The sequence below is a fragment of the Mobula birostris genome, chromosome 16, assembly GCF_030028105.1.
Source record: "Mobula birostris isolate sMobBir1 chromosome 16, sMobBir1.hap1, whole genome shotgun sequence".
In the NCBI taxonomy this organism is placed as follows: domain Eukaryota; kingdom Metazoa; phylum Chordata; class Chondrichthyes; order Myliobatiformes; family Myliobatidae; genus Mobula; species Mobula birostris.
Window position 1 is genome coordinate 59633402 of NC_092385.1, and position 21360 is coordinate 59654761.

The 21360-nt window shown below is 41.4% G+C and overlaps 1 protein-coding gene across 1 annotated transcript in view; it reads right to left on the bottom strand.

Moving 5' to 3' along the window:
• Nucleotides 1–21360, bottom strand: part of dock3 (dedicator of cytokinesis 3) — a 946041-nt gene that overhangs the window by 531666 nt on the left and 393015 nt on the right. The window contains exon 7 of the mRNA XM_072280136.1: nucleotides 17143–17227. Coding sequence (XP_072136237.1) covers nucleotides 17143–17227 — 85 coding nt within the window. The remainder of the gene's footprint in view (nucleotides 1–17142; nucleotides 17228–21360) is intronic.

Genomic DNA, 21360 nt, shown 5'->3' on the forward strand with positions numbered 1-21360 from the left:
CTTTTTATTCTCACATCTTTCCCCTTCCTTCTCAGTCCTGAAGGATTGTCTCAGCCCAAAATGTTGACTATTCATTTCCATAGATACTGCCTGACTTGCTGAGTTCCTCCAGCATTTTGAGTGAGTTGCTTGAGTTGTGCTATAGTTTTCCTTCTGGTCGGAAACTGCTCAAAATGTCATTGCTTAGGTTGCTATGCTTTGCTTATCTTCCAACAATTGCAACAATGTGCAGTTTTGAATGCACATTGTGATTTTCATGACTGTGGGTCTTAATTCAAAAATTTGCCACAGCTGCAATTCTGTACCAGAACTTTTAGAGCATCAACATAGTCCAAGATTATAACCTTCCAGAGAGAAAAAAAAACATTCTGGAAGCATTCAGCAGTTCAAGCAATACCCATGGGGAGAGAAACAGAGTCCACCATATTGGGTCAAGAATTCTTCATTGGAACAGGAAAAGGACTGCAAAGTGCAAAGATGACTATATTAGGTTTATTCTGTACTCATACTGATTTTGAAAATTTTATCACCTTTGTTACAAATTTCCACCCTGCTCATATGGCCCAAATCTTATTCATTCCTTCCTTTGCTTGATATCTCATTTTCCCACTGAGATGATAAGATTAGTGACCAAGATCCATAAGCCTTCCAATTCCTGCAACACGGACTCCATTACATTTTCCCTGTTTTCTTCTTTCTGTTGTATGATGATAGGACTTTCTACATATGTGCTCTTAAAATGGTTTTTCTCTGTAACCATGACTCTCAATTATGTCTATTGCCTGAGCTCATGCTCACTTCCTCTACTCCAGGACAGGTCTTCCCTGGCCCTGATCTTCCACCCTATCAGCTATCACATTCAACAGATCATCCTACTTATTTCCACCTCCTGCAAAAGGATAAGCCACAAGATGGGCCTTACCCTTTCCTTGCCGCATTATAAAAGGATTATGCCTCTGCTCTTTCACCTGCACCATCCTCTCTTCTTCTTGCCTGTAGGAGGTACAACACCTTCCTCTTCACCACTTCCTTCCCCACCATTCAAAGAACGAAGTAGTCCTTCGCATATACTTCTTCCAATTTAAATATTGCATTTGTCTCAGGATGTGGTCCTCTCTACCAAATATACCAAATATATATTGGGTGACCATTTTGCCAAACACCTCTGTTTGGTCTGTTGAGGTGGTCCCGTAGAGAATTAAAACCTGACACTTTAATTCTCTGCCCCATTCCTACTCTGGGCTGTCTTCAGCCACCAACATTATACCAATGAAGTTCAACCAGAGTTTAAAAAGAGCATCTCACGTTCTATGTATCATGCTGCAACTCTTGAGACCCAAGCAGTTTCAGGTAAGCAGCTATTCTTTTCCCTGTTCACAAATATGGCCACTCCTTTCTATTTCAATGTGTTTCTTTTTAATCTCTTCTTTTTCAATGCGCCATTTTTGAAATAATTGTTAGCATAACATGTTTGGTCTTCAGTCCAGCCATTATTTTCAGTTATAACATACTACATTTCTTACCACTTCTGTTCCATCCTTGACCTGAAACAGTGCTTCTGTCACCATGGTTACTGTTTGATCTGCTGAATGCTTCCAGAATTTTGTGTTGCTTGTTTTAATTATCCATTACCTCTATATTTTTCCTGAAACTTTCCACAAGCTTTGGTAAAGTTGGATTCAAAACAACTTTGTAATCTTCCTCTGGCTTTTCTGATGCTGAATTAATATCTCAACCATTTTCTAATATGACTTCATTCCAAAGCATTTTTCCTTGCCCTGTACTTATTATTTGTCTGAGAAAACATCTTGATGTTTTCAATGTACAAAATGAAAAGATCCCTCACGAAGTTATTGCTAGGTTTCTTATGAAACTTGTCTGTAACTCATCTGCCATTACATGTTGTCTACTCCTTCACTAACTACAAGGACTGGCTTTTTATCTGCACTTTCAGCTGAGATCCTTGTCATCACAGAAACAGGTTTTCAGCCAATTTTATTCACTCCATATATCAAGAAATGGCTGGGGCAATGAATGCAGGAAAGGGTATGGGACCAGACAGAATCCATCAACAGGATTTAAGATCTGTGATCAAGAACTAGCAATGCCTTCAACCATGCTGCTTCAGATCAGTTAAAACATCAGTGAAAAATTATCCAGCTTCCAAAAAAAAACAAATCAAATCCAGTTAATTGCTACAAAATCAGTATTCTTCAATCAGCGAAGTGGTGCAGGATGCCATCAGCTGGCACTTGATGCATCTAAGTGGTACCGTGTGTGGAACTGTACCCAATATGTTGACTTTCAACAAATCATCAAACATTATCACTGAAAAGAACATGATTAAAAAGAGTAGTAGAAAAGGCTTCACGTTAAATAATACATTTTTGTTATTCCTGTCTGTTAGTTGAAATTGGATGCCTCCAAAACTTGCAACAGTTGTGTCACCATTATGCTCTGCCAGTAAATGACCCAGACTTTAATGAACTCCAGCTCAGCCACAGGACAGCAACAGAAAAGTATGAGTTGGAAGTGGGAAAAATTTGCTGTGGGCATATGATGAATAGCGTGTTGGGAATGTTAGAAACAGGGGAGAACATAGTGCACATCAATGTTTCTGGGTAATAGGCTGACGATTTACTCTTGTGCTGCGAAAGAGACCATGCGATTTTATAGTAACTGCTTGCAAGATGCCAGATGTCAGTGATATCAGAAAGCAATGCTTTGTCAGTGATACACATCAAAGTTGCTGGTGAATGCAGCAGGCCAGGTAGCATCTCTAGGAAGAGGTACAGTCGATGTTTCGGACCAAGACCCTTTGTCAGGACTAACTGAAGGAAGAGCTAGTAAAAGATTTGAAAGTGGGAGGGGGAGGGGGAGATCCAAAATGATAGGAGAAGACAGGAGGGGGAGGGATGGAGCCAAGAGCTGGACAGGTGATTGGCAAAAAGGGATATGAGAGGATCATGGGACAGGAGGCCCAGGGAAAAGGAAAGGGGGGAGGGGGTGAAAAAAATCCAGAGGATGGGCAAGGGGTATAGTCAGAGGGAGAAAAAGGAGAGAGAGAGAAAGAATGTGTGTATATAAATAAATAACGGATGGGGTACGAGGGGGAGGTGGGGCATTAGCAGAAGTTAGAGAAGTCAATGTTCATGCCATCAGGTTGGAGGCCACCCAGATGGAATATAAGGTGTTGTTTCTCCAACCTGAGTGTGGCTTCATCTTTACAGTAGAGGAGACCGTGGATAGACATATCAGAATGGGAATAGGATGTGGAATAAAAATGTGTGGCCACTGGGAGATCCTGCTTTCTCTGGCGGACAGAGCGTAGGTGTTCAGCAAAGCGGTCTCCCAGTCTGCATCGGGTCTCACCAATATATGGAAGGCCACATCGGGAGCACCGGACGCAGTATATCACACCAGCCGACTCACAGGTGAAGTGTCGCCTCACCTGGAAGGAATGTCTGGGGCCCTGAATGGTGGTAAGGGAGGAAGTGTAAGGGCATGTGTAGCACTTGTTCCGCTTACAAGGATAAGTGCCAGGAGGGAGATCAGTGGGGAGGGATGGGGGGGACGAATGGACAAGGGAGTCGCGTAGGGAGCGATCCCTACAGAAAGCAGGGGGGGGAGGGAAAGATGTGCTTAGTGGTGGGATCCCATTGGAGGTGGTGGAAGTTACGGAGAATAATATGTTGTGTCTACGCTTCGTCAGTGATGTTTGCTGGCAAAAGCGAGTCACCAAAAACAATTCTGGCTGTGGCAATTAAGATCCCATTGGACATCACCGAATTTCTCGATCTTTGCTGACTTGCTGCAGGATTTGTGTTATTAACAGTCAGTTCTGTTGGAAAACATGAAAATAGCTACACCAGTCATATCCATTTTGGCAAGAAATATCTGCACAAATTTCTATAGTTCACCAATTGTCCTGGAAATATTCGCAAGTAAAACCTAACATGCGCAATACTGCACAAGCTTGAAAAATATCTGTGCAGCTAATTTCAAATTTATAGGTAATGACTATTTTCTATTTTGGTCTTGGCATGACAACTAGGTTCAGTATTGCAGGCACTTTCAAATAGGTTCAGTACTGGAAGAATCCTTAAAAAGTTGCTGCTTAATAGTTAATGATACCTTTGGCTAACTTGTTATTTTTGCTAATGCTGAATAATGACTCTAGTTCAAACTCATCAATTTTAATTTCTTCCGCCTCATCAGACATTGCTAACTCTATTGCAATTTGAACTACAGTATCATCTTGAACCTTCCATTGGTGATATTCCAGGACAAGGCCACATTTCTGTACTGATTAACACATCACATCATGTTAAGTGATGTACTATGATTATTGAGAATTACTTAAGCAGTCCTGTTTCTGTGGCTGTGGTAGTGCCTGAAGCATCAGGAAATGACAGCAGATTAATGGATACACAGAGCAGCTATTGCTTCAATGACACAACACAGTAGATCAATGACAGTGGACGAAGAATATGATTATTAGGTGTCTACTCCTTGCAAAATTAACATATTTTCCTGTAATTGTTTAATTTTAATGTGATCTCCACTACAAATAATTTTAAAAAATCAGGCAGGTCCATGTTTTAAAGCATTTATAGCAAATACTAAGCGGTATTAAACAATTTTATGCATCTTTCTGGCTGTGAACACTGAATATGTAGGTATATTTGCTTTCATCGCTACAGGTACAAATACAGTTCGACTGTTGTAAGTGACATTGTTTTGTCCTGCACTTATTGATGATTGAGCCCAAATGTGCATTTTCCCAGTGCATTTGTTTTCTTCATTCCAATAGAGTTCTTGTTCAAAAACTACCACAGGATAAGCAAACTCACTGATACAGTCAAATCCTCAACACACTGTTTTGGATACATTATTTATAAACAGCATAGGTGGGAAAGGCTCCATGTGTTACGAAGCGCACCCAATCGCACCAGCTTCTGGGGTTTAGATGCTCTAACTCTCCGGAGTATGGATAAGAGTTCAGGACCATCATACTAATTGGCAAACATGTTTTGGGTGCCAAGAATTGAGTATTTAAAGAGCAGCTGAACGGAGCCTCAGTGCTCAATCATAAGCCCAACCAGAGATATCGTCTATGTTTTGTTTGGTGCTCAGTTCTCGATCCAGATTTATTCCGTGTCCTGACCTAGCCTCAGATACTCCAGCATTTGGGTCCAAACCATCCTCGTCAAGGATTCTTGTCACAGTATGATTGAGCCAGTATGGACCCAGTGGGGTATCAGTTTTTTTTTGTCTGCTGTGACCAGCCACAGCAAGAAGATTTATAGACAGAGCCTGGAGATACATGTCGCTGTTTGTCAGCTTTCACAAGGAGGAACCTCAAGTCGCCTGGGAGAGCCAGTTGGTCACCCTGCGGAGCCAGTACATCCTTGGAGATTTTTCAACGGTAACCCGGGCTCTTGCTATGGGTTCCTCATTCAATGCTCATTAGTGTTCAAACTTCAGCCGTCCTGATTCCTTCGGAATGCAGAACGGTGGCCTTCATTATCTTTCTTCTGACTGGAAGAGCTCTGGCCTGGGCCAGTGCATACTGGGAGTGAACAATGGAGATGTGCTTGGATTCAGAGGAATTCCAGGTTGCCTTGAGGAAGGTGCTCTCTCATCCTGCTGGAGCTAGCTGAGCTTTGAACTGTCTGATGAAGATTTTACAGGGCAGACAGCCAGCAGCCGAATACGCAATCGAGTCTTGAATCTTGGCCACTCTATACTGCCACAAACTCCGAGACTTACTGAAGGAGGGCCAGCAGATGGCTCAGAGGCTCTGATCAACCAATCCATTTATCTCGATAATGGCAGAGGGACTACATCATGAGGTTAAAGAGGCCTAGCCCAAGCCCAGCCTCTATGCCTCGTAGCTTCACCCCTCACCAATCTTGGACCATGAACTGCCCGTCTCCTGTTTAGGACCCAGTCAAACCCATGCAGAATGGCTGCACTAGACTCTCCGTCAACAAGAGGTCCCAGTGTAGGGAGTCAAGGCTGCTGCTGTTATTGCAGGGAGACAAGACACCTGTGATACAAATGCTATCGGGAGAAGAGCAAAGACCATCCAGTATTGGGAAACTATGACTACTCCCTATCCCACAGATTAGGTTTCATGCTGAAGGCAAAGATCATCTGGGGTAAGAACCCGAACAAATTTGTAGAAAGATTGCAGACTGTTGCAAGTAAAATAAGGTTGTTATAGTAGGTGATATTGACTAGGACTCCCATACTGTAAAAGGACTAAATGGGATAGAATTTGTCAAATGTATTCAGGAATGTTTCCTTCATCAATACTTAGAAGTCCCAATGAGATACTGGATCTGCTATTAGGGAATGAGACAGGGGAGATGACAGAAATTTGTGTAGGGGAGCACTTTGCATCTAGTGATGACAATGCCATTAGTTTCAAAGTAAATATGCAAAAAGATAGCAACACTCACAACATGCTGGAGGAACTCAGCAGGTCAGGCAGCATCCGTGGAAACGATCAGTCAACGTTTCGGGCTGGAACCCTTCGTCAGGACTGAAGAGGGAAGGGGCAGAGGCCCTATAAAGAAGGTGGGGGGAGGGTGGGAAGGAGAAGGCTGGTAGGTTCCAGGTGAAAAACCAGTAAGGGGAAAGATAAAGGGGTAGAGGAGGGGAAGCAGGGAGATGATAGGCAGGAAAAGTGAAGAAGGAATAGGGGAAAGCACAATGGGTAGTAGAAGGAGGCGGAACCATGAGGGAGGTGATAGGCAGCTGGGGGAGGGGGCAGAGTGAAATAGAGATAGGGGAAGGGAGGGGGAGGGAATTACCGGAAGTTGGAGAAGTCTATGGTCATACCAAGGGGCTGGAGACTACCTAGATGGTATGTGAGGTGTTGCTCCTCCAACCTGAGTTTAGCCTCAACATGGCAGTAGAGGAGGCCATGTATGGACATATCCGAATGGGAATGGGAAGCAGAGTTGAAGTGGGTGGCTACTGGGAGATCCTGTTTGTTGTGGCAGACGGAGCAGGGGTGCTCGATGAAGCGGTCCCCCAATCTGCGTCGAGTTTCACCAATGTATAGGAAGCCACACCATGAGCACCGGATGCAATAGATGACCCCAACAGACTCAGAAGTGAAGTGTTGCCTCACCTGGAAGAACTGTTTGGGGCCCTGAATGGTGGCAAGAGAGGAGGTGTAGGGACAGGTGTAGAACTTACGCTTACAGGGATAAGTGCCGGGTGGGAGATCAGTGGGGATGGACGTGTGGATCAGGGAGTCGTGGAGGGACCGATCCCTGCGGAAAGCTGAGAGAGGTGGAGAGGGAAAGATGTGCTTAGTGGTGAGGTTCTATTGAAGGTGGCAGAAGTTGCGGAGGATAATGTGCTGGATCCGGAGGCTGGTGGGGTGGTAGGTGAGGACAAGGGGAACTCTGTCCCTGTTGTGGTGGCGGGAGGATGGGGTGAGGGTCAAAGTGCAGGAAATGGAGGAGTTGCGGGTGAGGGCATAACTGATGACGGCAGAAGGGAAATCGCGATCCTTAAAGAAAGAGGACATTTGAGATGTCCTGGAGTTGCTTTGACCCCAGCATCTGCAGATTATTTTGTGTTTATGCAAAAAGATAGGTCTGGTCCACAGGTTGAGATTCTAAATTGGAGAAAAGCCAGTTTTGACGGTATCAGAAATGATCGGTCAAGTATGGATTGGGACAGGCTGTATGCTGGCAAAGGTGTACTTTGTAAGTGGGAGGCCTTCAAAAGTAAAATTTTGAGAGTACAAAGCTTATATGTGCCTGTCAGAATAAAAGGTAAAGAGAACAAGTGTATGCAGCCTTGATTTTCAAGATATTGAGGCCCTGCTTAAGAGAAAAAGGGAGGTGGATAGCAAGTATATGCAAGGAGAAACAAATGTGGTGCTTATGGATTATAAGAAATGCAAGAAATCACTAAAGAAATAAATCCGGAAGGCTAAAAGAAGGCATGAAATTGCCTTAGCAGACAAGGCGAAGGACAATCCTAAGGAATTCTACAGATATGTGAAGAGCAAAACAATTGCAAGGGACAAAATTGGTCCTTCGAAAAACCAGAATGGTAATCCAAGTGTGGAGCTAAAACAGATAGGTGAGGTCTTAAATGAATTCTTTGCATCTGTATTCACTTAGGAGATAGGCACAGGGTCTACAGAAGTGAGGCAAAGCAGCATCAACTTCATGGACCCTGTACAGATTACAGAGGAGGCTGTGTTTGCGATCCTGGAGCAAATCAGGGTGGATAAGTCCCAGGACCTGATAAGGTGCTCCCTCCGGCCTCATGAGAGGCAAATGCAGAAATTCCTGGAGCTCTAGCTGGGATGTTTAAGTCATCCTTAGCGACAGGAGAGGTACCAGAGGATTAGAGGATAGCCAATGTTGTTCTGCTGTTTGAGAAAGGCTCTAGACATAAACCAGGAAACCATAGGCCGGTGAGTCTGACATCAGTTGTGGGAAAGATGGGGTAAGGGATCTTAAGGGACCAGATATATAAGCATTTGGATATACATTGATTCATTAAGGATAGTCAGCATTGCTTCGTGCATGGTAGGTCATGTCTAACCAATCTTACAGAGTTTTTCAAGGAAGTTACCTTGAATGGAACGTGGATGAATGCAAGGCAATGAATGTTGTCTACATGGACTTTAACAAGACAATTGACAAGGTCCCACATGGGAGGTTGATCAGGAAGGTTCAGTTACTCAGCATTCAAGATGAGGTGTAACTTGGATTAGACATTGACTTTGTGGGAGAAGCCGAAGAGTGCTAAAAGATGGTTGCCTCTCTGACTGGAGGCCTGTGATTAATGCTGTGCAGCAGGGATCAGTACTGGGTCCATTGTTTGTCATCTATATCAATGAACTGAATGATAATGTGGTTAACTGGATCAGCAAATTTGCAGATGACACCAAGACTTGGGTGTAGTAGACAGTGATGAAGGCTATCATGTCTTGCAAAGGGAACAGTATCAGCTAAAAAAATGGACCACAAAATGGCAAATGGAATTTAATGCAGACAAGTGTAAGATGTTACACTTCAGGACAACTAACCAGGGTAGGTCTTGCACAGTGAACGGCAGGGCACTGAGGAGTGTGGTAGAACAAAGGGATCTGGGATTACAGGTCCTAGTTCATTGAAAGTACCTGTCACATATCTAGGTTCGTAAAGAAAGGTTTTGGCATGTTGGCCCTCATAAATCAATGTATTGTGTACAGGAGATGGGATGCTATGTTGAAGTTGCTTAAGGCATTGGTAAGGCCTAATTGGGAGTATTGTGTGCAGTTTTGGTCACCTACCTACAGGAAAGATATAAGTAAGGTTGAAAGAGTACAGGGAAAACTCAGAAGGCTGTTGCTGGGTCTGGAGGAACTGAGTTATAGGGAAAGATTGAAGAGGTTAGGACGTTATTCCTTACAGCATAGAAGACTGAGAAGAGATTTGACAGAGATATACAAAATTATGAGGAGTATAGATAGGGTAAATGCAAGCAGGCTTTTTCCACTGAGGTTGCGTGGGACTATAACCAGAGGTCATGGGTTAAGGGGAACATGAGGGGAATCTTCTTCACTCAGAGGATGTGACAGTGTGGAATGAGTTGCCAGCACAAGTAGTGCATGCAAGCTTGAGTTCAATGTTTAACAAAAGTTTGGAAAGGTACAGTACATCAATAGTAGAGGTATGGAGGGCATGGTCCCGGTGCAGGTCGATGGTGTAGGCAGTTTAAATTGTTTTGACATGGACTAGATGGGCTGAAAGGCCTGTTTCTCAGCTGTACTTCTCTATGACTCATGGGTGGCTCATTGACACCCTCTTTCTGATTGAGATAAATTTATGCTGAGTATGATGCTCAAGTATCTGCCATTGCATATTTACCAACCTTTTCTTTAGACTATTTGCTCAAACCACTTAAGACAACCATCTCTTCATCCCTTTATAATTTAAGACGAAGGCACTTCTTTTACATCCAAGCTATTTGCCTGCAAACTGTCTCAGGAATTCTACTACCAATCAACAAAGTGCTGGAGGAACTCAGAGTTCAGGTAGCATTATGGAGGAAAATGGACAGTCAATGTTTCGGGTGGAGACCCTTCATCAGGCCACAATCCAGATGTAGGGTCTCAACCACAAACATTGATGGATAGATGTATAGATACAGGTTGACCTGTTTAGTTCCTCTTGCACTTCCTGTGTTATTCTAGATTCCCCATTTACAGGCACTTGTGCCTTCAGGAATTCTAATTATGTTGTGATCACTTCTTCCCAGAGGATCCTTTATTACAAGATCTCTTAACAGCCCTGTCTCATCATACATGAAAAGTCTAACGTAGCCCATTCTTTGATACGTTGTGTAGATACTGCTCAGAGAAATAATTTGAAAAAGTTATTTTTCCATGGTATTCTTGCCAGTTTGATTAGTTCAATCAATATACAGTCTAAAATTCCCTATGATAACTACAATTCCCTTCTTGCATGCCTTTAATATTTCACCAGTCACATTCTGTCCCATTGTGAGGCAACTGTTTGGCGGCTTCTAGACCAAGCTGCCTCCTGTCTTATTTCCTCTGGCATTCCTTATTTCAACAAAATTTGATTCCTCATCAAAATACATTGCATTTATTCGACAACCTAGCACCACACTAATATCTACCTTGACTCACAGAAATACCCCACCTCCTTACCATAAGGTATAGGAACAGAATTAAGCCATTCATCTCATTGTGATTGAGTTTCCTTCACCATTCATTCATGGCTGATTTTCTTTTAAGCTTTTTTCTCCCTTTGCTAATCATGAGCCCATCAGTTACTGCCCTAGATACATGCAATGACAAATTCCACAAAGTCAGTAACCACTGGCTGAAGAAATTCATCCTTATCACAGTTCCAAAGGGTGTCCCTTTGTTGTTATGCTGTGCTCTCATCCTAGGCTCTCCTACTAATGGAAACAATCTTTCCATATAAACTTTATCCAGGCCGTTCAGTACCTGGTAAGTTTCAATGAGATCTCCTCTCATTCTGCTGAACTCCATTGTGTACAGGCCCAGAGACATTAAACACTGCTTATAGATTAAACCTTTCAGATCTGGGATCATTCTTGTGAATCTTCTCTGGACCCTCCCTATGGCCTCCCCTCCATGGATTCTGACTATATTCCTCACTGCCTTAATAAAGCAGTTAACATAATCAAAAACCCCACCAATCCCCTATTCCCCTCTTCCATTGGACATAAGATACAAAAGCCTGAAAGCTGTACCATCAGACCCAAGGATAGCTTTGACCCCACTGTTGTAAGATTATAGTATTGATAAGATTATCAACAGTTCTTTAGCACAATAAATTACACTTTTGACTAAATTGCACAATCTCCTTGATTATGATCTTCCACCTTATTGGTTACCTGAATTGAATATTCCCTGTAGCCATTACTCTTTATTCTGCATTGTTATTGTCTTACCTTGTTCTACATTAACGCACAGTGTAATCATCTATCTATATGAACAGTATATAAAACTGTATCTCACTGTATCTCAGTATATGCGACAACGATAAACCAATTCCAACTCTACCACCTTCTAATCTTATAATTGCTCCTATTATCTAATTCATGTTGCTTTCCATTTTTATCAAGTAATCTGAAATATTGAGTTCCCAGTTCTGATCATCCTATAAGCATGCCTCTAGAACAGGGATTCTTAACCAGGGGTCCACAGACCCCTCAGGGTGAACTTGGATATGGAAAATTTTATATCTTTATTTTCACTAACTGCAATATAGAATTTTCTTCAATTATGAATGTAGGCAACAAACCACAGTAGTATTTGCAGTACCTGTGACTTTGTCACTAATAGAAATCATGGATAATTTTAAATAGCAATTCTGTTGTTACAAATATCACAAAATATAAAGGAGGAGGAGAAGATGGCGGCGTGACACAGTTTGCGCGGCCACTCCGGTGAATGATATCTGTAATCTGTCAAGTAGGGTGCCGTGCACAATCCTGATTTGATGGAGGCAGACGTGAGAGAATGGAGGAACATCTGGAGAAACTTCTGAAATGCCTTTTTCGCTGCCGCTGCTACTGTGTGATCCAGAATCTCTGGAGGGGAAGGCCCCGATTCCTCGGCTTTGCTTGTTGCTCAGTGGCCGGGACGGGGTCGAAGCCCTTGGCAGAGATGGTGCTCGGTGTCAGAGGGCTGGTCGGAGGCTCGAAGTTTTCGGCGGACTCAGAGTCAGCTGTGGTTAGGTGCCAATGCATCGACAGTTGTCAGCTCCTGGAAGTTTATGGCAGGGAGAGTTTCTCCTTCTGCCGCCTGCTATCGGGGACTATCAGGAGTTGATCAGAACTTTGGGACTTTTTTTTTTACCGTGCCCATGGTCTGCTCTTTATCAAATTATGGTATTGCTTTGCACTGCTGTAACTATATGTTATAATTATGTGGTCTTGTCAATGTCAGTCTTTGGTTTGTCCTTTTTTTTGTGATATCACTCTGGAGGAACATTGTATCATTTCTTAATACATGCATTCCTAAATGACAATAAATGAGGACAGAGTGTCCTCATAATCTAAATATATCATTTTCGGCACACTCATCATTAGTTTGAAATTATGGTAGTTAATAGACCTGCCACTAGATCGAACATGATCACAATTCTCCTAAATGCAGACACTCGTGCGATGCAGCTGGCCCATTATCAGATAGCCCTGCAATTGGATGTCCAACATGACATGCATGTTGCTTTGTCAAAGACCACCAACAGTTTAACATTCTTATTCAGTCTAAGCAACCATTGATATGTCTTTAAAAAGTAAATTTAATTTTACATATATAGTCTTTTTATTTAACATGTTAATAGAGAAGTACATATATTACTATATCACAAATAAGTTTTCTATATTTTTATAATTATGTTTCAATATAATTGGTTTCTTTTGTAATCCTATGTATTTTGTTTTATATATTTAAATACATTATTCTGAGAAGAGGTCCATAGGCTTCACTGGACTGCCCAAGGAGTCCATGGCATTGAAAAGGTTAAGACACCCGCTTTAGAACAACTATAAAGACATACAGTACTTACATATTTCTACTTGGGCTATCAAATCATTTAAGACATACAGTACTTACATATTTCTATTTGGGCTATCAAATCATTTATCTTATTACAAATAGCCTGCATAAATCTTGCTCACTAGGACATCTAGATATATTTGTGGGGTGTTATAAACTCTGGGTAAAAATATCTTAGTACTGAACACTTCTATGACTCCACCCACATAGTTTCCATCACTGTCTGTGATCCACCTCTATGTCATCCAGCAAAAGAAGTGTTAGCTGTAGACAGGTACTCATTCAACACTGAGTTCATAAAAGAGTATTTTAAGGGAGGAATGGCACTGAAAAAAATTAGTTAGAGTGCTGGTCTTTTGTCACTAAAAAAAACTATTTCTCAGATCAGTTGAAAATGTTGCAGATGAATACTGGGCATTGTATATTTTAGCAAAACTTCAGACAAGATCCCACATGCAGGTTAGTCAAAAAAGTAAAAGCCTATAGGATGCAAAGCAGAGTGGAAAATTGGGTCCAAAGATAGCTTAGTGACACATTAAGGACTGAGCTGTAACCCATGAAGTTACACAAGATTTAGCAGGCCCAAATGCAGGAGCATAATATTTAGACCTTTTGGTAGAGGCCAAGTTGCTGAGTTTATTTAAGGAGATAGATTTTTCGGTAAGATGCATCGAAGTAATATTAGGAGAGAATGGGAATATGACACTGAGATAGAGGATCATCAATAATTGTTTGAATGGTGGAGCAGGTTTGAAGAGCTGAATAACCCATTTTTGTTTTAATGTCAATGTTTCTGTGCTTCTTGGTGACATACAAATTGGCCAAGGAAGGTACATTATCACAAGGAGATACAAGATCTGGTCAGTTAGGTGGAGAAAATAAACAATTCTGGACACAGCATTACAGGCATGGCATGATTGCACTCGAGAGGGTATAAAAATCTACGAGGCTTGCCTGGATTGGTAAATAGCTGCTATGAGGAATGACTGAATAAGGTAGTGATGATTTCTTTAGAAAAAAGGAGGCAGAAGGAAGATTTAATTAAAACATAGAACAGTACAACACAGTACTTGGCCTTCAGTCCACGATGTTATGAGGGCTTTTTAACCAACCCCAAGATCAATCTGATGCTTCACTCCCACATGGGTCTTCATTTTTCTTTCATCCATGTTCCTATCTAAGAGTCTCTTAAATGTCCCTCATACATCTGCCACGTATAGAAGCACGGTCCGTGCACCAAACACTTTCTGTGTAAAAATCCTACCTATGACATACCACTTACATGTTTCTGTAAGCACCTTAAAAGTATGCCCTCTTGTATTAGCCATTTCAGCCATTGGAAAAAGGTGCAGACTGTCTATCTACATATGCCCCTTATCATCTTATACACCTCTATCAAGTTACCTCTCATCCTCATTTACTCTAAAGAGAAAAGCCCTAGCTCACTTTCACATGAGACATACTCTCTAATCCAGGCAGCACCCTAATAAATCTCCTCTGCTCCCTCTCTAAAGTTTCAACATCCTGGCAATAGTGAGTCAACCAGAACTGAGCGCAATAGTCCAAATGTTGTCTTAACCGAAGGTTTTAGAGCTGCAATTTTACCTCATGGCTCTTGAATTAATTTAGGTATTCAAAATTATAAGTAGCTTAAATCAAAGTTCAAAGTAAATTTATTATTAAAGTACATATATGTCACCTTAACTATCCAGAGATTCATTTTCTTGAGGGTATTCAAATAGAAAGAAACAAAATAGAATCAATGAAAATGTGCACATGACGGAGAAAGACAAACAAGCAATGTGCAAAAGACAATAAACTGTGCAAATACAACAAGAAAAGAAAAAATAATAATAAACAAACAATAAATATTGAGAACATGAGTTGTAGAGTCCTTAAAAATGAGTCCATAGATTGTGGCATCAGTTTTGGAGTGATTGAAATTATTCCCTTTGGTTCAAGAGCTGATGGAAGAGCTCTTGTTCTGATGTTCCTGAAGCTGGTGATGTGGGACTTGAGGCTCCTGTACCTTCTTCCTGATGGTAGCAACGACAAGAGAGCATGGCCTGAGTGGTGGGGGTCCTTGATGATGGATGCTGCTTTCCTGTGACAGCGTTCCTTCTAAATGTGTGCATTGGTGGTGAGGACTTTACCTGTGATGTACTGAACTGTATCCACTACTTTTTGTAGTTTTCTTCCATCAAATGAAATGGACAGCAAGTTTAAATTTCACTTTAAAAGGAACTTTAATATGTACTTGACAAGCTCTGACTTGCAGGCAATGAATGTCGTGCTGAAAAGTGCAATAAGGCTGGGTATTTGTTCTTATCAAAAGGTTCTTTTAATAATTGCTTTCTCTGATAAAAACAATTAATAAATAAATATAAATACAGTAATTAATTAATACAGATGGAGTAGCGTTAATTTTTTTAAAATGGGGTTATTTACGGAATAATTAAATGCTGTACTGGAGTTGAATGGTTTTAGGCCCTTGCAGACAGAAAAACAAATAGGTTAGAATGTCTTTCATCATCTTCATCAATGCAGTGTGAGTTATTTCAAAACTAAAAAAAAATCGGTTTCACTTTTTGCTCCATTCTAAAGCCAAACTTATCCCATAATGGTAAAGAAGAAAGCTCTCCCTACTTTGGAAACGTGAAAGTCTACAGGCCTTTTCAACATTTTGTGTTGCATTCTATAGAATATTGCATCGCATCCAAGATGGCACTGAGCTGCGATGTCTGTCAAGGTCCTGGCTCAGACATATTTTAGATTTGTAGGGAATATTTTGGTGACAACGCGTGAGGTAGGGGGTCAAGTAGGGTTCTGGGGCAGGGATGGGGGATGGGGTTGGAGGTCTGGGGCAGTAAAGGATGAGTCAAGAGCAGGAGCTGGTGATCAGAATCCAGACTGGAGTGCTCCATAGTTAAAAGCTAGCAATCCCTGTGGATTGGGTTGACAGGCTCTGAGGACAAAGACCAGTAATTCCCATGGTAAGGACCATACTGGTGGGCCCTCAGCATGAAAGCTGGTGACCCCCTCCACCCCTCAGTCGGCGAGTCCTGGGGTTAGAAGTCTGTGGAAGCAGGAGGCACCAGGCCCTGTGAACCCCGCCAAGATTCCTGGGTTAGCATGTCCAGATTTCAGAGGCCCAACGTTTGAGAATCTGTGAGTCAGGGGCCAAAGTCTTTGGGGGCAGCCTGTCCTTGTAGTGGAGGTGTGTGTGTGTGTGTGTGTGTGTGTGACTGAGACTGAGACTGAGAGAAAGGGCTTGTTATGTGCTGACCCTTAGGTTGTGTTGGTTGTCAACAAAACTGGCACATTTGACAGTATGTTCTGAAGTACATGTGATAAATAAATAAATCTGTATCTTAAAAGCAGAAAGAAATCTTGTATTGTTTCAATGAAAATGACCAATTCTGCAAGAAGCACATGGCAAATATCCTTTATAATGTTGGCTTCATTTGGCTGAACAATGGTGGAAGTTACTTTCATGAAATAAATGTCAGGTGAGAGTTAGAATAGAAGAGGAGAGAAGGAACATGATTGTTCCATTGGGATATTTCTAATGGTTAACAAAAATGTTTGAGGTATTTCCAGTGCTCTGTTAATGGCTATATACTTGATTTTTAGATAAAGCAGATCTACTGAAACAAGCTTTTCACAATGCTCAAAGTAATAATTATGCATGATCCTTATAATTCCTCATTAATACACCTGCTATCAGAGATATAAATCAAGCTTTAGCTCTATTTCCCTACTTGTTTGCAATCCTGTTTCAATTCTTAGCTATTTTGGCAAGAATTTAAAAATACTAGAGAGGAACTATCCCTGTTTAAGTTTCTTTTGTTGCTCCTAGTACCCAACTTTGGAGGAACATTCAACGATTTCTCAAAGATTTCTGCTATTATGGAACATGTTCTAGTGTTCAAAGTAAATTCTAGGAGTCCACAGATTGCCTCTACACTGATAATAACAATTGCAATTCTTAAGAATTAGTCAGTTGGAATTTCTGGCTTTTACACACAAGGCAAACAAGACTACTAAGTACTTACCAGTTTATAGAGATCTGCTACACTTATCTGATCGGGATCAACCATTTCAAAGTCCTTCCTGGGTACCAGGTCCATGCCCATTTGCCTGATAAAGTCAGAGAAAATTACATTAGTGCATAAATGGCAAACAATAGCCATTTAGCTCAAATACTGTGGGCCTTTGAGATTCAAATACACATTCCTGCTTAGGCTATATTGAGATCAATATAATTTATTATATGCACTGAGAAAGGTAATGGTAAATGGCACAAACATGTGATGCATGTATACCCAGAGCTGTTGGCACCAATATGTATTCATAAAACAAGAATTCTAAAATGTTGACATCATGGGGTCCCTAGCAATCCTTGAATTCAATGAGTCTATTGAACAAGCTATAAATACATGAACAGAGATTTTACAAGTCAGATGCATTCACTTCCTTCTTGGAACTTCAGCTGCCAGAAGGGCAACTTATTTTCTGGAAGAGAATGCTCATCCATCTTAATCTTCCTTTGTCAATGTTTTCTAAATTATGATGAATTTTGTTGGAAAGGATTGAAGTTACTCCACAAAATTACTGAAAATACTTTGATTATTCCTTAAATAACTGACATCTCATTGTGATTAGGAGGAGCTTAGAAGGACGATGGCACCTAATGGCGACTCCTTTGCTTCAGAAACAGCTCTATTTCTATCTTTAATATCTCTATTTTTCCCTTTCAGGGTTCTTTTGAAGACCTTGACCTGGAGTTACACTTTGACTTTGGTTCTCTGTGGGAATGGGACCCGCTCTCGGGGTCACACGACTGGCCACTATTTGATATACCAAGAACGTGGCCTAGAAGACTAGCGCACCTTCAGGGTGCCGGGATTTTGTGGCCCTGGAGGTGGGCGGACTCAAAGTCGCTGCCTCTGCAAGAAATTGGTGTGTCATGGGAGACGGGAGATCGAAAGCAGCAAGCTGGCTGCTGGCTGTGTGCCCAAAGACCCGAGTTCTTTGGGCACAGAGCTCGGAAAGAGCGACACAACAGACTTTTAACATGGCAAACCAGCGAGTTGTTTGTTATGTTTCCCCCTTTGCTGTGAAATGGGGACACCTCTTTTTCCCTTATTAGGGAGAGACAGAGAGCCTGAGGTATGTCGAATACCAGGTGAATGAGTAGTCTTTGGGATACTGCAAGTCTTTACTGATGCTTGGCTGCATGCATGAGTGCTCGGTAGGTGGGGGGGGCACCGATGCTTCTTTTGCTGGTGGGGGAAGGGGGAATCATTGCTTTGCTGCTGCTTATGTGTGGGTGGCGGGAGGTGGGAGGGCTTTGGGTTCCTAACATTTAACTGTTATTCATTCTTTGGGGCACTCCTCTGATTTTGCAGATGGCTGCGAAGAAAAAGAATTTCAGGATGTATATTGTATACATTTCTCTGACATTGAATGTATCTTTGAAACCTGGATTGCGCCATGCTCTTTTTAAAGCATACATTTTCCCAACACCTAACATTTAAAACTGCCTTTCTTCGATGGTTAGCTGATGCATGAGGGTAAGAAATGCTATCAAGTTGATTTTATATAGTAGCTAGTTGCAACTATTCCCAGCTTCTACATCTTTCAAGTTCAGTAATAATTCTCACTGATAAATCTGCTGTATTTACTGAGGCCAACTGCTAGTGACCAAGTAAAAAAAAAACCGATGCTAGAAATTTCATTATTCATGAATACACTAAAACTGTGCTATGATGGGACAAGCAGCAGTTGTCTTAGTCTGCCGGAGTTTAATACACATCTAGGACATTAGCAAGTGGTAAGACAAAAGTAATTACAGAATTATTAAATATCTTAGAAACTAGTCACACTGTTATTTATTTAATTATTTAGTTTGTGATATGCCTTGGTAACTGGCCCTTCTGGCCCGACAAGCCAGCACCGCCCAATTATACCCATGTGACTAATTAACCAATTAACCCATACATCTTTGAAATGTGAGAGCAAAACGGAGCACTCAGAAAAAAACTGAGAAGACATGGGAAGAACGTACAAACTCCTTACAGACAGTAGTGGAATTGAACCCAGGTTGCTAGCACCGTAATAGCATTACACTAACTGCTACATTACCATGACACCCAAATGTCATGCCTGTACTTCAGCTGGAATTCAATATGCCCCTTGGGCACCACACAGGGGTAGGAATGCCACTTAATGAATGTTGACAAAACCTAATCTTCTTTGAAGAAGGTGTCTTAGAAGTTTCAGAAGACAGCAATTTCAACAATTAGGCCCCTGATCTCATTTCCCTGCATTGCCCGTAAATTATTTTCCCTCAAAAGGTAATCCAATTTCCTTTTGATTCTGCTTTCAACATCTGCCTTCATAAAAGTATCCCCCTGACATCCCCTTGAATCTTTTACCTTTCACCTTTCATCTGTGCTCTGTCTCTTAAACTTTCTGCTAATGGAACAGCTTCTATCTACATATCTAATCTAAACTTCTCAGGAGCTTACTCAACTCTATCAAAACACTTCTCAGTCTTTTTTTGACCAAGGCAAGTGATTCTAGGTTCGCCAATCCAAATGATTTATTTCTAAAACCACTGAAGTAATTCTCTTCTACACCCTCTCTTTAAATTTCTCGTCCTTTCCAAAATGTGGTGACTAGAACTGTATGCAATGCTCATTGTGATCTAATCACTATTTTATAAAAATTTAATATAACGTCACTGCTTTGCAAGCTATTTATGAAACCCATGATTACACTCTTCCAACTGCTCTCTCAATATTTCCTTCCATTCAAAGTTCTATGCAATTGTTTTGTCTGTTTTGGTACACGTTTTAGAACGAGATTATTTAGTCTATATCAAATCCTCTCTTTTTGTCATAATGTTTCACTTTACATTTCACTATATAACTTTCATCTGGCACTTGACTGCTGATTCTTCCAGGTCTCTCTGATCTCCTACTCTTTACCATCATCTTTACAATTCATCGCATTCCAAGCTTGGCGTTGTTTGGAAATGTTGAGATTTTGCTCTCCACATCCACCAAACCTTGAAGATATTTGAAACAGCAACCACACTGATCTCTGGGAAATACCACTGCCTACCACTGCCAAAGATTGTCCCGTAGGAGTATGCTTTTCTCAGATTGGCAAAAGCTGCTTCCGTTGTGATTGGTTAGTCTAGAAGGTACAGCTGCTTTTCCCATTGGATAGACGTCTGGTGTCTACTTTCAAATATCTTGGGTATATAAAATAGCACGTGGAAGGGGCTTGCCCTCTTCTTTCTTCGTTTAAGACACGATCATTGGGAAGGTATGGTATGCGCGCACTTTAACTAAGTATGTTTGTTGAATGTACGTATGTCTGTAACTTGGGAAACATGAATGTTTGGTCGAACTTTTACTGTTTGTAAATAAATGATTAAATACTTATTCACAGGGAGTACTTTCTGTATCACTTGCCAGACCCATGAACCTGATTACATATTATAAAGATGCTTCTGTGGGTTGATCTAAAGCAGGGGTTCTCAACCTGGGGTCCACAGACCCCTTGCTTAATGGTATTGGTCCATGGCATAAAAAAAGTTGGGAATCCCTAACCTAAAGTACCAGCCAGATCAATACCTGCAGCTTCAAAGACTGGAGCCAGCTGCACAGAAAACACTATTACTTCAGGTAAGTGAAAGCAGTAAAAAATCCCATCGGCTGCTGCATGCACTACTATTCATAACTACAATTCCAGCAGCCTGTTTCTCTCTGTTTCTCTTTCACACAGACTTTGTACCTTGCATAGCTATTCAACCACTGTAGCCATGTCCTAGAAGATATGACAATACATTTGCTACCACTCTACCACCTTAGATGCTGGCATTTCACTTACATTATAATCCTGATGCAGACTTTCAATCTGACCCACTAAATTCTTTATAGACAAGCTTAAAGGAAAATTTGCATATGGTGAATTATCAAGCACATAGCTTTCAGCTTTACCATGGAGAAAGCTACAAGACCACACACTATTTCTGTCCTAATGGACTCCTCCGACCACTCCTGTGACAACAACAAATAATGACAATCCAACAATATTCTCAAAGCCTCTCTAAGATGTTATGTTTCATTCGTAGAATAGAGTCCATCTTTATCAAATACTAGACAACGGGGTGACCCGTTGGGGCACCCTTTGAGAGAAGGGTAGTGCAGTCTGAACTGGGATATATTGGAAGGACTGTTTGGGGCCCTAAATGGTGG